This window comes from Octodon degus, unplaced genomic scaffold (assembly GCF_000260255.1).
Source record: "Octodon degus isolate 3935 unplaced genomic scaffold, OctDeg1.0 scaffold00077, whole genome shotgun sequence".
Lineage (NCBI taxonomy): Eukaryota > Metazoa > Chordata > Mammalia > Rodentia > Octodontidae > Octodon > Octodon degus.
Window position 1 is genome coordinate 8,410,468 of NW_004524653.1, and position 19,098 is coordinate 8,429,565.

General features: G+C 43.4%; 1 protein-coding gene across 2 annotated transcripts in view; it reads left to right on the plus strand.

Moving 5' to 3' along the window:
• The window catches only part of Znfx1 (zinc finger NFX1-type containing 1), a 31,731-nt gene that overhangs the window by 8,719 nt on the left and 3,914 nt on the right, over positions 1–19,098 (plus strand). For both annotated transcript variants that reach the window (XM_004636048.2, XM_023720689.1), the window contains exons 4-13: positions 4,739–4,870; positions 6,846–6,994; positions 8,381–8,530; positions 10,040–10,154; positions 12,181–12,428; positions 14,604–14,743; positions 15,422–15,576; positions 16,298–16,443; positions 18,099–18,209; positions 18,591–18,686. In XM_004636048.2, coding sequence (XP_004636105.1) covers positions 4,739–4,870; positions 6,846–6,994; positions 8,381–8,530; positions 10,040–10,154; positions 12,181–12,428; positions 14,604–14,743; positions 15,422–15,576; positions 16,298–16,443; positions 18,099–18,209; positions 18,591–18,686 — 1,442 coding nt within the window. The remainder of the gene's footprint in view (positions 1–4,738; positions 4,871–6,845; positions 6,995–8,380; positions 8,531–10,039; positions 10,155–12,180; positions 12,429–14,603; positions 14,744–15,421; positions 15,577–16,297; positions 16,444–18,098; positions 18,210–18,590; positions 18,687–19,098) is intronic.

Here is a 19,098-nt window from a genome sequence, read left to right on the forward strand (position 1 = left end):
TTTTTTTCATATTTTAGGGAAGGATCTACAGGGTGTTCAGGGTCTCACTATGTAGATCAGACTCATAGTGATCCACCTGTGTTCAGCCTCCCAAAAGCTGGGATTACAGGAGCGCACCACCATGCCCAGTCTCGATTGCTATCTCAGCGTGCCCTGGGGGTGGGGGAGTTTCCCCAGTTTTTATTCTTTTAACCTAAGGCCTTACATAGGCTAGGCAAGCATTCTACCAGTGAGCTACCACCCTACCCCTTTTGTTTTTTTAAAATAGTATCAGATGCAGCATTTATGCTTCAGTTCGTTAACTCTTTCTGTGTTCACAAAAATCCTGAGGTAAAAACTTTTTTTTTTTTTTTTAAAGAAACCATTATTAAAACTTTTTTACAGGGCCAAGGAGATGGCTCAGTAGAATAAGCCCTTCCCTGGCAAGTGCAAGGGCCTGAGTTCAACCCCCAGTTCCGCAAAAAAAAAAAAAAAAAAAAAAAAAAAACTTTTTACAGATGGAAAGACCTAAAGCAAAAAAAAGTTCAATAACACCTTGCATACAAGGTGCTAGTTACATTTCGGCTCACATGTGTAGTAAGTGCTAGATGCTTTGAACTCTGGCAGTCTGGCTGTAGAATCCTGGCTCCTGTGTGTCTTACACTAAACGTACCTCTTGTGAAGTATACGTCCCTGTGCTGCTTCTCCGTGCAGCACTCCAATCCTCCTCAAGGGTGGTGACTATGATTAGCACTTTAATGTGCGTCTTTTCAACTGTTCTTCAGGGTTAACACTGACATCTGTGCTTTGGTGTGTTTAGATATGTACATGATTTCTACTTCTATTAAAAATAGGACCATACTTGAAGGTATTGGTCTGTAGTTTGTTTTATATCTAATAACATCATGAACTTCAGGTTAACAGTTGCATTGATCAGCTTTCTATCACTGTGACAAAGCGTTGGGGGAAAAGCTTAAAGGAGGAAAGGTTTATTTTAGCCCATAATTGCAAAACTTTCAGCCGATGGCTGTCTGGTTCCATTCCTATGTCCCTGAAGTGAGAAGTCATGATGGTAGGGCATAGTGAACCAGAGGCTTCCATCTTATGGAAGTCTGGAAGCAGAGACAGTCAGAAAGGGGCCAGGAACTAGCTGTAACTCTTGGATCATACCTCCTTGATCCACTACACAGTCCCCACCTCCTGTTTCCATCACCTCCTAATGATGCTACCATATCATAGACTCAAGAGTGGCCTGACCTGTTTAGAGTCCCTGCCATCTGATCATCTCTGGAAAAACCCAGAGACACACACAAGTGTACTTTACTAGTTTCTTAGGCATTGCTCAGTCCAATCAAATTGACAGTCAAGGTTATCGTCACAATAGTTCCCATAGGTAATGCTAAATTGCCCTCCCAAGAGAATATATGAAACAAGAAAACCAAAATAGGAAGAGTTCTTTTAAAAACAGTGGGAGGGGCTGGAGAGATGGCTCAGTGGTCTAAAGCACCTACTTAGAACAAGCTTAGCAAAGCATCAGGGACCGCGGTTCAATCCCCCAGCACCACATGCCAGCCAGCCCCGCCCCCTGGTGGGCTGAGCTGGCCACACACACACACACACACACACACACACACTCTCTCTCTCTTTCTCTCTCTCTCTCTCTCTCAAATAAATAAAAAAAAAAAAAACAATTAAAAAAAACAGTGGGAAAAGCCAGTTGTGGTGGCGATGCACTCCTGTAATTCTGGCACTTCGGAGGCTGAGGATTACTCGAGCTTAAGGCCAGCCTAGGCTACATAGCAAGACCCTGTGTTTAAATAAATAAATAAAAACTGAATAAGTAATGACAATTCAAGAGTACAAAAACATGTAATAGAATGGAAAATTCTTTCTGATAAGAAACACCTATAAGATAGAAATCCATGGATTTTTTTTCTGTTTTTCAGGTTTTTTTGTTTTGTTTTGTTTTTTGTAGCAGAACCAAGTTATTGAACTCAGGCCCTTGGGCTTGTACTAAGCTATCTCCCCAGCCCCTTTTCTGTCTGAGACAGAATTTTACTATACAGTTCCGCTGGCCTTGAACTCACTGTGTAGCCCAGGTTGACCTTCAACTTCTCCCTTAGCCTCCTGGGTGCTGAGATTATATGCATGGCTAATAATGGATAATTTAAAGTGATATTGTGAGGTCAATGTAAATAAAAAGAGATAGTCCGGTGAGATAGCTTAGTGGACTAAGCACATGCTTTTGCAAGTGCAGGGACCAAGGTTTGATCCCCATCCCTCATGCGGTGCGGGCATGAGGAAGATATACCAGTTTGTATTCCACCAAGAATGAATTAATGTTCCCATTTCCTAATATCCTTTTCAGCATTAGTCTTTAGTTATTAGTCTTTAGTTTTTGTTCATCTGAGATGTTAAAATTTTGGGCTTTTTTTAACAGTACTGAGGATTGAACCAAAAGCCTTTGTATTGAGCTACACCTCTAGCCCTTTTTCTGTTTTTATGTATTTAGTACAGGGTCTCAATACACAGATCAGATTCTAGTAATCCTCCTATTTTCAGCCTTCCAAGCACTGGGATTACTGGTGTGCACCACCACACCCAGTCTCATTGGCCTTCTGAGCCTGGCCTGGGAGTGGGCCCTGCATGGCAGTTATCTGGCCGGCCCTTCCTTTTTCTGTTTTGATCTTGGATCTTGCTAAAAATTACCAATAGTGGCCTCAAACTTGACTTCTATCTCAGACTCTCCTATAACTGGGAGAATTTCCACCGTGCCTGGCTTATTACTGATCTTAATATTATATTTTAATAAACAATGGTTCACATTTTTTAAGGCTTTTTAAAAAAAATATATTTATTTGGTACAGGGTCTCACTATGCAGTTCAGACTCATAGTGATCCTCCTGTCTCAGTCTCCCCAGCTCCAGGATGACAGGTGTGCGCCAACATGCTCGATTCTTGGGCCCACACATGTGGTACCAGGCGTCAAACTTGGGTCCTTGCACCTGTGCTTGCCAGGCAGACGCTTAGACCATTGAGTTAGCTCCCCAGCCCATGGCTCACATTTTTTAAAAAGACTACCTCCCCCGCCACACACCATCTCAATCCATTCCTTTTTCTTTTATAAAAGGGACTTTATTTGTAAAGAGCCAAAGGGGCCCCTGGGATGACAGGACAGGCAAGTCACCTTCGTAGAGAGCAGGGACGTTTGGGCAGGTGCACTTAAATGAGGGGTACCATCAAGTCCCTGAGCTGCCTCAGGGACAGGTAGCTCTCACTCAAAGATGGGGTAAGCTTTTCTTTTACTTATTTATTTAGAGACAGTGTTGCTGCATAGTTCAGGCTGGCCTTAAACTTGTGTAGCCCAAGCTAGCCCCAAACACATAGCAATTCTCCTGCCTTAGCCTAACCAAGTGCTGGATTATAGACTATCGGTGTGTACCACCACACCTGGCTCCATTCTTTTTCTTAAACCAAGGAGTGTTAATTTTTCTTTTTATCTTTCCAGAGATATGATACACTATGAATATTCAAATAAGTGCATACTTATATTTATTCCCTCACTTTCTTTAAACCCACTGTGTTATAAATACAGTTCTCCAGTTGGTTGGCTCTTTATATGTGGGAGAATTTTTCATATTATTATTTTTTTAATTATTTGTGTGTGTGTGTGTGTGTGTGTGTGTGTGTGTGTGGCCAGCTCAGCCCACCAGGGGGCGCGGCTGGCTGGCTGGCATGTGGTGCTGGGGGATTGAACCGCGGTCCCTGTGCTTCGCTAAGCTTGTTCTAAGTAGGTGCTTTAGACCACTGAGCCACCTCACCAGCCCCCAGAATTTTCATATTAGTACATATAAAAAGTTTTACTATTTCTGGTTACATAATACTCTATATATTCCATTGTATAGGTAGATCATAATTATAACCAATTCACTGTGGGAAGATTTACTATTACTGTAGTACATTGAATAGCCTTGTATATTACTTTACACACAAAATATATCCAGAAGAGCAACTCCTACCTAGATCAAGAAAGATGTGCATTTGTAATTTTAATCAATGCATTATTAATCAATACCAAATTACTAATGAGTCTGTAACTCTGACTAGAATAATGTTGATTTTTGTGAGATTTTTCCCTCTTAGCAAAAACGCAAGTTTACCATGGTATATAAAGAGCATTTCTAAAGGAAGAATTATGTGAGTTTGGAAACAGCATACATATCCATCATTAGAGAACTGGCAGTGGGTGGTTATGTCCTGATAGAGAACAACCTCCAATATACATGTATTACATGAAAGAAGCATGATACAGAACGGGGCAGAGCGTCTGCTACTAGACCTGTACCTTTCAAATAGGGGTGAGACTAGGAAAAGAATATGAATCATATTTGTTTGTATGTGCATAGAAAGACTATCTCTGGAAAGTTTCACAAGAAACCGGTAACGTTGGTTGTTCCACTGAGACACCATGTGGCACAAAGAATTTTCATTGTGTACTCACTTGTGCCACTTAGGTTTTAAACCATCTTGGCATATTACCTCAAAATTAGAATGAAAAAGGGAGTCAGATGTAGTGGTGTACACTATACTTTTCTCACAATGCTGGCAAAGGAGACTGGCTTGAGCTCAGGAATTAGTTCAAGACCATACTGGGCAACAGGGTCTCTATCTCCAAATAAAAAAGGAGAATTGCTATAAATAATTATTCTTTAGAAAGTCTCCATATTTACAACTTTTTTTTAACTTTTTTTTTTTCTAGGCAAAACCTATGTGGGTCTAAAGATTATTCAAGCCCTTCTGACCAACGAGTGTGTTTGGCAAATTAACACCCAGAAGTTCCCCATCTTGGTTGTATGTTACACTAATCACGCTTTGGACCAGTTTCTGGAAGGTACTATCTTTTTGTTTTTGGTGGGTTTTTTGTTGTTGTTTTGGTTTGGTTTTTTGGGTTTTTGGCACAGGGAGGCAAACTCAGAACCTTGGGTTTGCCGGATGGGCACTTGTACCACTGAGCTCTATCCCTGGTTGGAAGGTTCTATCTATAGGCAAAATTATGCTCTTTCAACACATTTATAACTGACTCATTAGCAACTTCAGGAGCTTTGAATATAAAGTCCTTACCTAAGCTTGCAAGGTTGTATGGATCTGTTCTACACTAACTTGGCATCCAAACTTCAGCAACACTAATTACTTTCAGTTCCTTGGCTTTTTGTAGCTTTTCCCTTGACTCTGCTGTTCCCCTGCCTAGAATATATTTTACTACTCATTGTCCAACTTGAACCCATCCACTCCGACTGGCTCCAGCTCATTCTTTAGGTGGCACCTGAAGTCTCAGGTGGACTTTACCCATTACCCCCAGACAAAGTTAGGTCTTTTTAAAAATATTTTTTCTTTTATAATCTGTTTTATGTATTTTTGTCCTAGACCATAAACCTCTAAGAGCTTGGCAAGTTTTCTTTTTCTTTTTTTTTAATGTATTTAGTACAGGGTTTACAGGGGCTAACTACACAGTTTGGACTGATAATGATCCTTCCTATTTTCCTCTTCCAAAGCACTGGGATTATGGGCTCGCACCACCACACCCAGTCTCAGTCACTGTCTCAGTGCACCCCAGGGGCAGGGCCGGCCGCAGGCCAGGGATTGAACCTTGGTCCCTGTCTCTGCCTAAGCAGGCGCTTTAATCCACTGTGCTATCTGGCTGGCCCTTCCAAGTTTTCTGCTGTGACTATGTTTGCTGATACTGGCACATGTCACACACTCAGGAAATATTAATTGCATTAGTGAATAAATTAAGTGCATGTTTTTCTTTTTGCTTAGATTTTTTATTCTTTTAGATCTTCTTTTTACCAAGATAATCGTCTTTATTCTTAAATCTCAGTTTTAAATATGAAAGCTTCAAGAGTAAATCTGCCCTGTCCAGTTGAGGTGAGATCCTCTGCTATCCACCTAGAGCATCATGTACTTGCAGTACTTTATTGCCATTATAATAACTTGGGGTTTTTTTTGTTTGTTTGTTTATTTGTTTTTGTTTTTGTTTTTGGCAGAACCAGGGATTGAACTCAGGCCACTGCGCTTGCCTGGGAAGCGCTTATTCCACTGAGCCATCTCCCTGGCCCCTGTAACTTGTTTAACAAGTATCTTCTCTGCTAAAATATGAGATGGGGGGCTGGTGAGATGGCTCAGTGGTCTAAAGCACCTACTTGGAACAAGCTTGGCAGAGCACAAGGACCACGGTTCAGTCCCCCAGCACCACATGCCAGCCAGCCCCGCCCCCTGGTGGGCTGAGCTGGCCACACACACACACTAAATAAATAAATAAATATTTAAAAAAAAATAAAATAAAATATGAGATGGGAGAACAGATCAGAAACTTTGTTTATACTTCAATCACTACTTTCAGAGTACGGCATATATTTGGAACATACAAGCAGCCATAAAGTCTGCATGACAGAGAATACGTACTGAGTGTTTGCTTTGTGCCAGGCCTGATCTAGGAGTTATTAAAAAAATCATTTATCTAGACTTGACCTTTAAGGTTACAGTCTCCAAATCACAAACTTAAGTACAAGTAATTTGTCTAGCTTTTACAGTAGCAAGTGTTGGGGCCAAGCTTTGTGTCCATTTTTGTCTGATTCTGGAGCCTGTGCTCTCAAGCGCTGTGATACTGTTATAAAGCTCACATCTTTTGGGATCATTCTTCCTCTTTAATGGAGTAAAATTTCCCATAATCAGAAGTTTGTTTCCAGAGGGATCACTCGAGACAAGATCCCAAACACACAACTTGCATCTGAGAAAGTTCAGCATTGCTCTTTTTTTTTTTTTTCAGCATTGCTCTTAATCCTGTGATTCTCCATGTTCTTGCATAGGCATCTACAAGTGTCAGAAGACCAGCATCGTGCGGGTGGGTGGAAGGAGCAACAGTGAAATTCTGAAGCAGTTCACCCTTAGGGAGCTGAGAAACAAGCGGGAATTCCGCCGCAACCTTCCCATGCACCTCCGAAGAGCTTACATGAGCGTAAGTCTCAGCTCTAGAATACATGAGGTAGCTCAGGATGACTTTCTTTTTTTTTTTTTTTAAATTTTATTTATTTATTTATGTGTGTGTGTGTGTGTGTGTGTGTGTGGCCAGCTCAGCCCACCAGGGGGCGGGGCTGGCTGGCATGTGGCGCTAGGGGATTGAACCGAGGTCATGTGCTTTGCTAAGCTTGTTCTAAGTAGGTGCTTTAGACCACTGAGCCATCTCACCAGCCCCAAGGATGACTTTCTGAATAGGCAGCCTCAGGTAGACATGGAGCTCCTCACATGGAGAAAAGTTCTTTCCAGCATTTCATTCTGTTAATCTCTTGGTATAACCGTTGCTTCTATAATCCAAGGTAGATAAAAGATGAATAAGAGCGCACTGCCCTTACTCTCTTCTATCAGGACGTTAAAGCTACTTTTTCTAAAACCATCACAGCATTTTTACATACAGCTGTTGACAAAGGGAAATGGCATCTTTTAGGGGTAAGCATTAGTGTACCCAGTCAGAAATCTGAGACAGACCTGGTGGTACATACCCTTAGCCCCAGCTACTTAAGAGACTGTGTTAGGAGGATTGCTTGGATTTTGAGGCCAGCTTAAACAAGAGATCCCTGTCTGTTACAAAGGATTAAAAAAATTGGTGGTTTTTTTTGTTGTTGTTTTGGAGTACTGGGTATTGAACTCAGGACCTTGCATTTGCCAGGCAAGCACTTATCTACTGAGCTATCTCCTCAGCCCAAAAAATTGGTTCGTACTGCTAAGGAAGTACATATATTGTGAGGCTTAAAATCTGCACAAAATCCTTGACCTGTTTTGTTGTTGTTGTTTTTGTTTTTTGTTTTTTTTTTGTTTTTTTTTTGAGTATAGCATTCAGTTTATTGTTTCTTTCTCAAGAGGGTCTAAATCGGGGTAGAGGTGTTCCTTCCTTGCGAGCTTCACGAGATCGCTTTCTGACCACTTTGCTGTGAATGGCACAACTCACACAGCTTCACAAGGTCCCTGATGGTGGCGGCCTCCACTATGTTCCGAATGAAAAACTTCTTAATGGCCTTATCCTTGGGTACGCGCTGGGCACAGTCTGTGCAATGAATTGGCCCTTTTTGACACAACCATTGTTCCTTGTTTTTTTCATTATCTTGGAAAGGAGGACCCAAAAGAGGATTCATGACCTGTTTTACTGTTGTATTACTTGTTTCCTTTGCTTCCTGACCTTGTGGTCACTAATCCTTTGGTTTCAAGAATACAGTAAGCTTCCTTGGAAACCAGTTTGTTGACTGATCTCTATTTGCTTCTCTTGCAGTTCTTTTCTGAGCTGTTTTCCTTCAGGGCAAGGACTGAGGAGGAAGATAGTATTTCACTTCTTTTCCTCTGTTCTTGGCAGATTGTGACAGAGATGAAGGAGTCAGAACAAGAACTCCATGAAGGGGCGCAGACTCTGGAGTGCACTATGCGTGGTATCGTTCGAGAACAGCACCTAGAGAAGTACATCTCCCCCAAGCACTGGGAAAGCCTGATGAATGGACCTATGCAGGTAGATTTATTCTAGATAGCAAAAACAGGGTGGGAGGTATACTTCAGTGGAAGAGCAGTTGACCAGTGAGGCCCTGGGTTTGACCCCAGTACTGCGTATGCACGCGCACGCACGCACACACACACACTCGGGAGAGGAGCCATGGGCAATCTCAGAATCCCTGCCAAATCTTTCTGCCTGAACACTTGGGGGCAGCCTCTAGCAGAAGCTTCAGCTGTTTGGTGAACTCAAGCTACCATCTCTGAAAAAGCTCATTTTCCTGGTTGAAAGCAGTTGAGTATACTGGTCAGGAGCAAGACTCAGGACCCAGCCTGCTCAGTTTGAATTCTGGTTTTGCTCTGGGGAGATACTTGCTTTTTTTTCTCTGCCTGTTCCTTCTATTTATTGTAAAGTGGGGATAGTAGTAGCACTAAGTTGAATCGTAGGACATTGCCAGAATGTGTAAATTTGACTTGTGAAAATAGCTGTTTTTTTACAGATTAATTCAGTTCCTAGAAGAGTATTACTGAAAAAATAAATTAGTATTTGTAAACCTCTGAATGTAGTAAGTATACTGTACGTGTTTGTTAAATGAAATAAAATTATAAGCAAAGGCAACCTAGCAAATCTGATTTTTTGGTGCTGGATCTTGCACTTGCCAGGCAGGTGCTGTGCTGCTGAGCTATAGCCCCAACCCAAGCACATCTGGATTTTAAAAAATCGTTTGGTAGTACTAGGGTTTGAGCCCCTGGGCCTCGTGCATACTGCACAAATGTTGTACCACCGAGCTACATCCCCAGGTCTCTAACATGTCTTGAGAATTTTATGAGTTGACAGAACTGGGGTTTTCAGTAGTCAAATTGGGGCAATAATAATACCTGCCTTGAGAGAGTATTCTAAGAAGTAATTGATATCTATGTAAAGTGGCTGGCCAGGGACACAGTGAAATGGAGGTTCCATTATCATTGAGTTGGTGAATCTCAGGCCTACAACCTCTTGAAGGAGTTAATGTGGTTATATAAGTAAATGAAGTCATGAGAATATGAAACTTCAGTAAGTAGAGAGGGCTGTGAGAAGGACTGGCAGTATCCCAGCTCCACGCTTTTATTGCTATTTAGCATTAAAGACTATTGCCACTGATTCTGATTTTTTCAAGACTGGGAAATTGTTCTTCAGAATTCTGTATAAATCATAGTAAATGATCAAGTTTACCCAACTGTTAGTTAGAATCTTGGAGAAGGGAACAGTGCTTGCTTGACACCATGTTTCCTTTTTTTTTTTTTTAACATGGAACTGGGGATTGAACTCAGGCCCTTGTGCTTGCCAGGGAAGCGCTTATTCCACTGAGCCATCTCCCTGGCCCCAACAGTTAGAATCTTAATGTATTTATTTTTTAGCAGGAGGTAGATGATCTACTACTGAATTAGACGCCTGGTCCACAAGGGAATTACTTTATTGATCCTTTGCAGAAACCTGCTTTCATACTGATTGATACACAACTCTCATGACTGGTCATTTTTCCTTCCTCAGGATAGTGAGTGGGTATACTTCCAGCCCAAGAAACATTCCATGATGCTCGAGTGGCTAGGTCTAGTTGTTGGTTCTTTCACTCAGAATGGTGCTCCATCAGGAAGTGAGAATACAGGTAAGAAGTTCATGTCTGCCTGTGTTCACATCTTAAATTGGAATATAGCACAGACCAGAACAGCAAGATTTAAAAGCAGTTCCCAGATTTTTTTTTTTTTTTTTTTTTTGAACCGGGGATTGAACTCAGACCCTTGTGCTTGCCAGGCAAGTGCTTATTCTACTGAACCATGTCCCTGGCCCCCGCAGTTCGCAGATTAAACATAGAACTGTCAACCAACCAATGAAAGATAAATAGCTTAATGGAAAAATACGTAAAAGACTTTAAGCAGGTACATCAGTCCATCATAAAGTAGGAAATGCTTTTTGTGGGGGGAGTTCTGGGAGTCAAACTCAGGACCTGATGCTTGCCAGGCAGGCACTGTGCCACCGAGTTATATCCCTGTCCCCTAAAGTAGGAAACCCTATTGGTTGGGTTTCATGAGGCTTCTCTCAATGAGAATGCAAAACCATGTAACTGGTGTACTGCTAGTTGGTACACAAATTGATACCGGCACTTTTTTTTTGGTGGAACCGGGGATTGAACTCAGGCCCTTGTGCTTGCCAGGCACGCACTTACCCTACTGAGCCATCTCCCCTGCCCCCAATACCGGCACTTTTTGACGGCAAGAAAACAACTCAAATGTCCAACATTTGTACAGTGGATAAAGCCATCACAGGTTACTCACATAATGAAGTGCTGTGCAGCAGTGGAAAGGAAGAAATCACCGTGCATACAGCATATATGAATCTCAAAATTATGCTGAATGGAAAAGGCAAGTTACCAAAAAGTCATACAGTAGAGAAAGTGGCATTTAGAGAATAATATAGTGTGTATATATATGATACAGTTGTTGCTGTGTGTGTGTTTTGTTTGTTTGTTTGTTTGATGGAATCGGGGATTGAACTCAGGCCCCTGCGCTTGCCAGGGAAGTGCTTATTCCACTGAGCCATCTGCCCTGCCCCATGATAGAGTTTTTATTGGGTTTCTTGTTTGTTTGTTTGTTTGAGACAGAAGCTGTGTAGTTCAGGCTGGCCTTGAGTTCACTATGTAGCCCAGGCTGGCCTTGAACTTGCAGTGATGCTACTGTCTTAGCCTCCCAAGCACTGGGACTGCAGGTGTGCATCACCATGCCCACCTCGTCTTTTTTTTTTTCTTAAAAGAAAGAATGAGCTCACAGGAGTTAGAAGGGCCCACAGTTGTCTTCAAAAAATGTGATAGTTTCCTATTTAAACTGAATGGAAGGTACCTTCATTTTTATATACTTGTATTCTTTAATGCAGATTGACACTGTATTTATATTTACCCTCTTTCAGGTAGTTGACACAGATGACACTTTTCTTTAAAAGGCATATTTTTAGCCAGTCATGCATGCATGTAATCCCAGCACTCAGGAGGCTGGGGCAAGAAGACCACAAGTGCAAGGCTGATACCTTAGGCTACATGGCAGGACTGTCTCAAATAGCAGAAAAAGCATACGTATGTTTACCAGGCATGCTAGACACCTGTAATCCTAGCTACTTGAGGCTAAAGCGGGAGGATTACAAATTTGAGTTCTCCTGGACAGCTATTAAGATCTGATCTCAAAAAGACCCACTCTTAATATAAAAAGGAGTGTGGTTCAGTGGTAGAGTTACGGTTAGCATGAGCAAACACGTGGTATATATATACCTCCATATGCTCTTTAAAAAGAAAATATTTAAAGAAATCTTGGGCTGGTGAGATGGCTCAGTCGGGCTGGTGAGATGGCTCAGTGGTCTAAAGGACCTACTTAGAACAAGCTAAGCAAAAGCACAGGGACCGCGGTTCAATCCCCAGCACCACGTGCCAGCCAGCCCCGCCCCCTAGTGGGCTGAACTGGCCACACATACACTAAATAAATAATTTTTTTTTAAAAAAAAAAGAAATCTTGTCTTCCTGCCCTGTCATTCCTCCCAGCTTCCCTTCCTAGTGGTCACGCTTAAACTCCTTGAGAGCATCTTCATGTGTCCTTGTGCATCCTTGACTTCGAGTCTCTGTTCCTGTCATACCTGCTTTTCTGTCTTAGCCCAGGCAGAAGGGGAAGAAGAGGAAGAAGGAGAAGAGGAGGGTTCACTGATCGAGATTGCAGAGGAAGCTGACCTGATTCAAGCAGACAGGGTGATTGAGGAGGAAGAAGTGGTAAGACCCCGGCGGCGGAAGAAGGAGGAGAATGGAGCAGACCAGGAATTGGCTAAAATGCTTTTGGCCATGAGGCTAGACCACTATGGCCCTGGGACTGCAGGAGGACAAGAGCAAGCTACTGGAGAGTGGGAGGTAAGGTCACTTCCTTTTCTGAAAACTGCCACAGAATAGGAACAAGTTCAGTTGCTATTGGCAGGTGGATGGATATGTGTTAGACTGTACTGCAACTTTGAGGGTGTCACTTTTCTTTACTTACCCTGCTTGTGTTCACTTCAGCCTCACAGCTAGCCTCACAACCCATTTTTTCTTTTTTTTTTTTTTTTTTTTTGGCGGAACCAGGGATTGAACTCAGGCCCTTGTGCTTGCCAGAGAAGCGCTTATTCCACTGAGCCATCTCCCCAGCCCCCATCACAACCCATTTTCCAACCTGTCATACAACTCTTCAAAGGTACCCTGACAAATACCAACTTAGATAAGACTTTTAGAAGAATGAAGCATGTGTGTGTCTGATAAACAGTCTCGGTGTTTCATGCCTTCACGGTTACCTCAACTATAGAATCTGTCAATTCTTATTACATTGGGCCGGGGAGATGGCTCAGTGGAATAAGCGCTTCCCTAGCAAGTACAAGGGCCTGAGTTCGATCCCTGGTTCTGCAAAAAAAAAAAAAAATACTCATTACATTTTTACAAGACTACGCCGTGGAGCAAGCCCACTGGGGTAGATGGAGTTCTCATCCTTCATTCACCGTGAAATTTGACAAAGACAGAATGTTGTGAATGCCCAGCTGGCCTCTGTGTAGATGTTCCCTCTCCTGCTTTGGGTCAAATCCAGTGTTCTTGGAATTTACCCCACATTACTATTGTGAGGAGGGCTGGATAATCAAAAAACCAATTTGTGGAGCTGGCCATATAGCTCAGCAGACTAAAGCACCTGCTTAGGCAAAGTGTAGTGGCCAGCGTTCAATCCCCAGGGTGCCATGTTGGCCCCACCCCCAAGGCGCGGGCAATTGGGACTAGGCTTGGTAGTGGGCCTGTAATCCCAGCACTTGGGAGGCTGAAAACAGGAGAATCACTAGACTCCGATCTATGTAGTGAGACCCTGTAGACCCTGTACTAAATACATTAATATATATCAATTTGTACGTTCCCCTGATGATTTAAGGGCCCTTTAAGGGCATTTTTGGATGCAGTTTTCACCAGATTGCTGGCTGTGCATCTGATGTAATTCACCCAAGCGTTACAGTGTCATGGATGAAGTCATCCCAATTTTTAGAAGTGTAGACTGAACCTCTCTGCCACGTAGCAAATGAAAGAGGGGTAGTACTTAATGTGGTGACATCTGTTTCACATGCTAATCCTAAAGACCCATGGCATTACTCAGTGACAAAACCAGACAGGGAGCCCATCAAAAGAACTTCCACTTCCAAAACAGTGCCTTTCATCCACTTGTTGAAGGTATCGTGATGGTATGGAGACCATTTTAGCAGGCCCTGAGCCAACCCTTGCTCAGCACCAGCTATGAGGCACTGATAGTATGACATTAGAGGAGAGTCCCAGCCCTGCTGCTTGCATGGCTCGTGTATTTTAGGGAAAAGAAACAAGCTATGATCAAAGAAAGTTCAGCAGTAAGGAATGTGGTGTGTCAGTACCTTTATAATGTTTTCCATGTATTTACTCTTTTCAAGCTACTAACCCTTCTGTCCTGACCCGCGGGTTAGTCAACAAGGACCCTAGAGGGGGAGTGGGGATGAGAAGGGACAGGAGACACAAAGAATGGAGACAAGACAGGATTCTGATCAAGTCTCGTTTATTCAGGGGAGGTGCTGGGTATATATAGGGAGTGTAGGAATGAGAAAGTCTCGGCTCTTGGGGTCAGCAGGTATCTAGGCAGTGGAGGAAGGTCCCACCCCTAGGGCATAGCACGCGATTCACGGGGAATGGGCAAGGTGGAAAGGACCAGAAACTTAACTCAGCAGGGGAATAGAAACTTAAGAAAATGGCTGACACTATTATAAAATGGATACTAGTTAACGGCTTCCCACACCCTTTGAAGAGGTACTGTTGTTTCTCCCAGTTGACAAAAGGAGCTGCTATAACACAAGTAACTTGCCGTAGAGCCTAGAGCCTAGTAAGGTATAGACCGGGCTTTGAGCCCAGGTACCCAGCTCCAGAGCCATGCCGCAGTAGAATGGCTGTTGAGAGAGTGAGAGATAACAGACATTCATCAGTGGTGAGGCCTGTACCTTGGGCTTAGAATCAGGGTTGCCTCTGCTCAAATGATGCCCTGTCTGCTGTTGATGTCTACAGATCCAGCCTACCCAGAAAAAGAAAATGAAGAAGAGAGTGAAAGTTGAACTTCGCAAACTGAACACCATGACTGAAGCTGAGGCCAGTGAGATCCAAGATGTCTGGCAGCTGGACATGAATTCTCGGTGGCAGCTCTATAGGTACAACTCCCACCTCTGGCCAACATGTCATTTCCTCAGGAGATTCCTTTTCTTAGAATTTTGTAGCCTTCTAACAATTTTGACTAATAATTGAGTCTCCCTGAGCTGAGGGGTGGTGTTGCAGTTACAGGATAGGAGAGAAACTTGATCTCTATCTTCATGGCACTTAGAGTCTACCTAGAAAACTAGTTTCATGTAATTACAAAAAAAAAAAAAAAAAAAAAAACAGCGGCCAGGCATGATGGCATATGCCTTAGTCCTAGCACTAAGAAGTGTGAAAGCTGAATCAGTAGGATCTCAAGTTCAAGAACACCCTGGACTACAGAGTGAGACCATCTTAAGGAAAGAAAGAAAAGAAGAAGTGTAAGTGGCACGAACACTAAGAAAAGAGCAGAAGGTACCAAGAATACTAAAAATATAAAAATATTAATGGGACCTGGGCTGGTCTGTAGTATCCAAGGAAGTGACCTCAGAGGTGAGCTCTAAAGATGAGTAGGCATGATGAAGGCCATTGGCAGATGAGCATGTGAGGTTGAGGGGACCACGTAGGCAAACTCCCCAAGACAGGAGGGAGCAAGGCTATTTAAAACATGAAATGCACATGACCAGTGCAGCTGTGTCACAAAGCTCCATCCTCTCAAAGAGCATGTCCTCCTGCATGGTTCTTCCATTCTCCAGGCTGTGGCTGCAGATGTACCAGGCTGACACTCGCCGGAAGATCCTCAACTATGAACGCCAGTACCGCACATCAGCAGAAAGAATGGCTGAGCTGAGACTCCAGGAAGACCTGCATATCCTTAAAGATGCCCAGGTTGTAGGAATGACTACCACAGGTACGAAAGTGTGGGGAGCTTTACCTGTTAAGGCCAAATCCTGTCAGACCAGCTTGAACTGGTAAAGATCAACAGGCTAGAGAACAGCGCCACAAAGCTATTAAAAGAAGCTCACGGGCCCTGGCCCTAGCTCAGTCCTTTAAGTGGCTGCTTCCACAAAGCTGTCAGCCTCAGGTTGCTGGAGTTCGAACCTCACAACTCTCCCGCTGGCCAAAAGTGCCCTGAAGGCATTCGAGGAACCAAAAAAAAAAAAAAAAAGCTCACATTTTGGAAACTCTTGGTGCAGTGTTCCCACTTGTTGCTGCTCACTCTGAAATCCCACCAGTGAACAGTGTGGGGAGACTACTAGCACTCACTTTCTCATTCAGTGGTCACCACAGCTCTGGATAAGCGTGAGGGTTTAGGTGGATCAGTTTAGGTTAAAGAAAGGTGAAAAAGGGCTGGTAAGATGGCTCAGTGGTCTAAAGCACCTACTTAGAACAAGCTTAGCAAAGCACAGGGACTGCGGTTCAATCCCCCAGCACCACATGCCGGCCAGCCCCGCCCCTGGTGGGCTGAGCTGGCCACACACACACACACACACACACACACACACACACACAAATAAATAAATAAAATTTTTTAAAAAAAAGAAAGGTGAAAAAGATTCCAGGGGGCCGCGTGGCCCTGTGGATCCTACACCTCAGCTCAGAGGAGCCTCTCTCATCTTTCCTGACTTAAGGTGCTGCTAAATATCGCCAGATCTTGCAGAAGGTAGAGCCTCGGATTGTCATTGTGGAAGAGGCTGCCGAAGTTCTCGAGGCCCATACCATTGCTACATTAAGCAAAGCTTGCCAGCATCTCATTCTGATTGGTGACCATCAGCAGGTAAAGCAAGAACCCTGGAAGATGGGTTTGCTCTTGTGGGACTAAGAGGATTAGGGGTCAAACAGGAGGGCCCTGGCTTTTATTTCAGTAGTGTTCAAACTCTTATGGTTCGTCATTTCTCACAATCAGATGTATCTTGTATGGGAATGAAACGCAGGGCCTCACACATGCCAAGCAACTGTTCCGTCACTAAGCTACAGCCCCAACCCCCACATTCGGTCTGAGAACAGGTGATACCAGCTGTTCAGTGTAGCTTTGAGATGCATCCATTTGCTCTGCTATTCTTAGTCTACTGTGGTCTTCTTGGGCATTGATTGGTTGTTTGCTTGCTCCTTTTTGGTTTTATGTGGTACTGAATGTTGAACCCAGGGAACACCAAACCACATCCCCAGCTCTTTTTATTTTAAGAAAAGGTCTTCCTATGTTGCCCAGACTCAAACTTGCAGTGCTTCTGCCTCAGCCTCTGAGTAACTGGAATTCAGGTGTGACCCGCTAAGCCTGACTCTCGTGGTCTTTTTTTTTTTTTTTTTTTTTTCACCTCAGATTTAAAAAACAATCAGTACGAGTTTCTATTTCTTCTGGAGGAGTTGGTACATGTATCTAATGCATCTTCATTCCTTTTTAAAATCTCCTCTTCCCTCCTGCCATCCTTCCTGCCTCGTATTTGCTACCCTCTAAAAAGTCATAAATCAGATCAGCTTAAAAACCTTCAATTGGGGGCTTCCAGGTTGGCTCAGTTGTTTAAAGCACCTGCTTGGGCATACTCAGGCGCAGGGGACTGCGGTTCAATCCCCAGCTCCACAGACCGCAGCAGACCTACCCTCAAAGCAGCCTGAGCTAGCCAAAAAAAACCTTCAGTGGTTTCCCATTGAACTTAATACTGAAAATCAAGTTTCTTAAATTAAAATGTGAGAGACCAGGTGTGGTGGCACACACGTATAATCCCAGAACTCTGGAGGCTGAGGCAGGAGGATTGCTGTGAGTTTGAGCCTGAACTGCATAGCAAGTCCCTGTCTCAAAAAAATTAGGGCTGGCCAGATAGCTCAGCGGACTAAAGCACCCGCTTAGGCAGAGCACCGCAGCCAGGGTTCCCCGGCGTGCCTTGCCAGACCCGCCCTGGGGCACAGGCAATTGAGACTAGGTGTATCCAGCGCTTGGGAAGCTGAAAACAGGAGAATCACTATGAGTCTGATCTACATAGTGGGAGACCCTTTAAACCCTGTACTAAATACATTAAAAAAAAAAAAAAAAGAAAATGCAGGTTAAAATGTTTTATAAAATCTAGAAGAACCATTAAAATTTTTTTTTAGGCCAATAAAATCAGGTTTTAGCCTGCTTCTGTTTTCATTTCATCTTTTCATTGTTCCTATCACTTGTCCTGCTCCCTCTGCTGACTTGCTTTCCAAGTTACTAGATGTTGGTGTTCCATGCTGGTGTCACTGGTTAGAGAGGCCTCCCTAAAACTTTGCACCCTGAGCACTTCATCACATCGTCTTTGGTTCTTGTCTTCCCAGCCCTTGTTACTGTTACTGTTAACCTAGTGTCGTTGCCAGGTCCATAGAGGCACTTGGTGTAGCAGGCTGGTCGGTGGGTGGCTGGGTGGATGAGTGTTAAAATGTTGTCAGTAGAGAATTCTTATCCATGCTTTCTGTCAGCTGCGCCCCAGTGCTAACGTGTATGATCTGGCTAAGAACTTCAACCTTGAGGTGTCCCTTTTTGAACGACTAGTGAAAGTGAACATTCCCTTCGTGCGTCTGAATTACCAGGTAAGAAGTTGAGCTTCTGTTATATTGTGGAAAAGGCTTTGGGGAACCTGCCCAGTGTTGCTTAATAGAGGAAGACTCTCAAGCTGCACGTGGTAGCACATGCCTATAACCCCAGCACTCGGGAAGCTAAGGCAAGAGGATTGTTTCGAGTTTGAGACCAGCCTGGGCTACAAAATGAGCTTAAGCCCAGCCTGAATGGCATAGTGAGACCCTGTCTCAGCCTAAAAGAAAAAAAAAAGATTGTGCTGTTTATATTATCTTCTTTCTGTCCAGTATTTCAGATACTATCTGTCTTAGATTTTTCTACCAACAATCTAATCTTTAGAGAAGTTATTCCTTTCTCTACTGTCGGATTTCTAATGAAATACGTGTCTTTTTCAGCATCGCATGCGCCCTGAAATTGCTCGCCTTTTGACTCCTCACATTTATCAGGACTTAGAAAATCATCCTTCAGTTCTCAAGTATGAGAATATTAAGGTGAGTCTGTCCATCCTGATCTTTGATGGTATCAGCAACTTAGGAAGTTACCTTCCTCAGCATAAACAAAGCTTTCATGCCAAAAAGAAGAGTAGGACAAAACTAGCTTTTAAAACAAAGCAAAGGGCTGGGGAGGTGGCTCAAAGGTCTAAGCACCTGCCTGGCAAGCGCAAGGACCCGGGTTAGGTCGCTGGTACTGCATGCAGTGCCAGCCCCAGAACTGGGCATGGTGGCACACACCTGTAATCCCAGCGCTGGGGAGGCTGAGACAGGAGGATCACTGAACTGCGTAGTGAGACCCAGTACCAAAAAATAAAAAGTAAAACAAAGCAAAACAACACAAAGCTTGGTTTGGGGAGAACAGTATAGTAGCTGAGAACACAGACCTGAATTTTGTGAGTCCCAGTTCTGT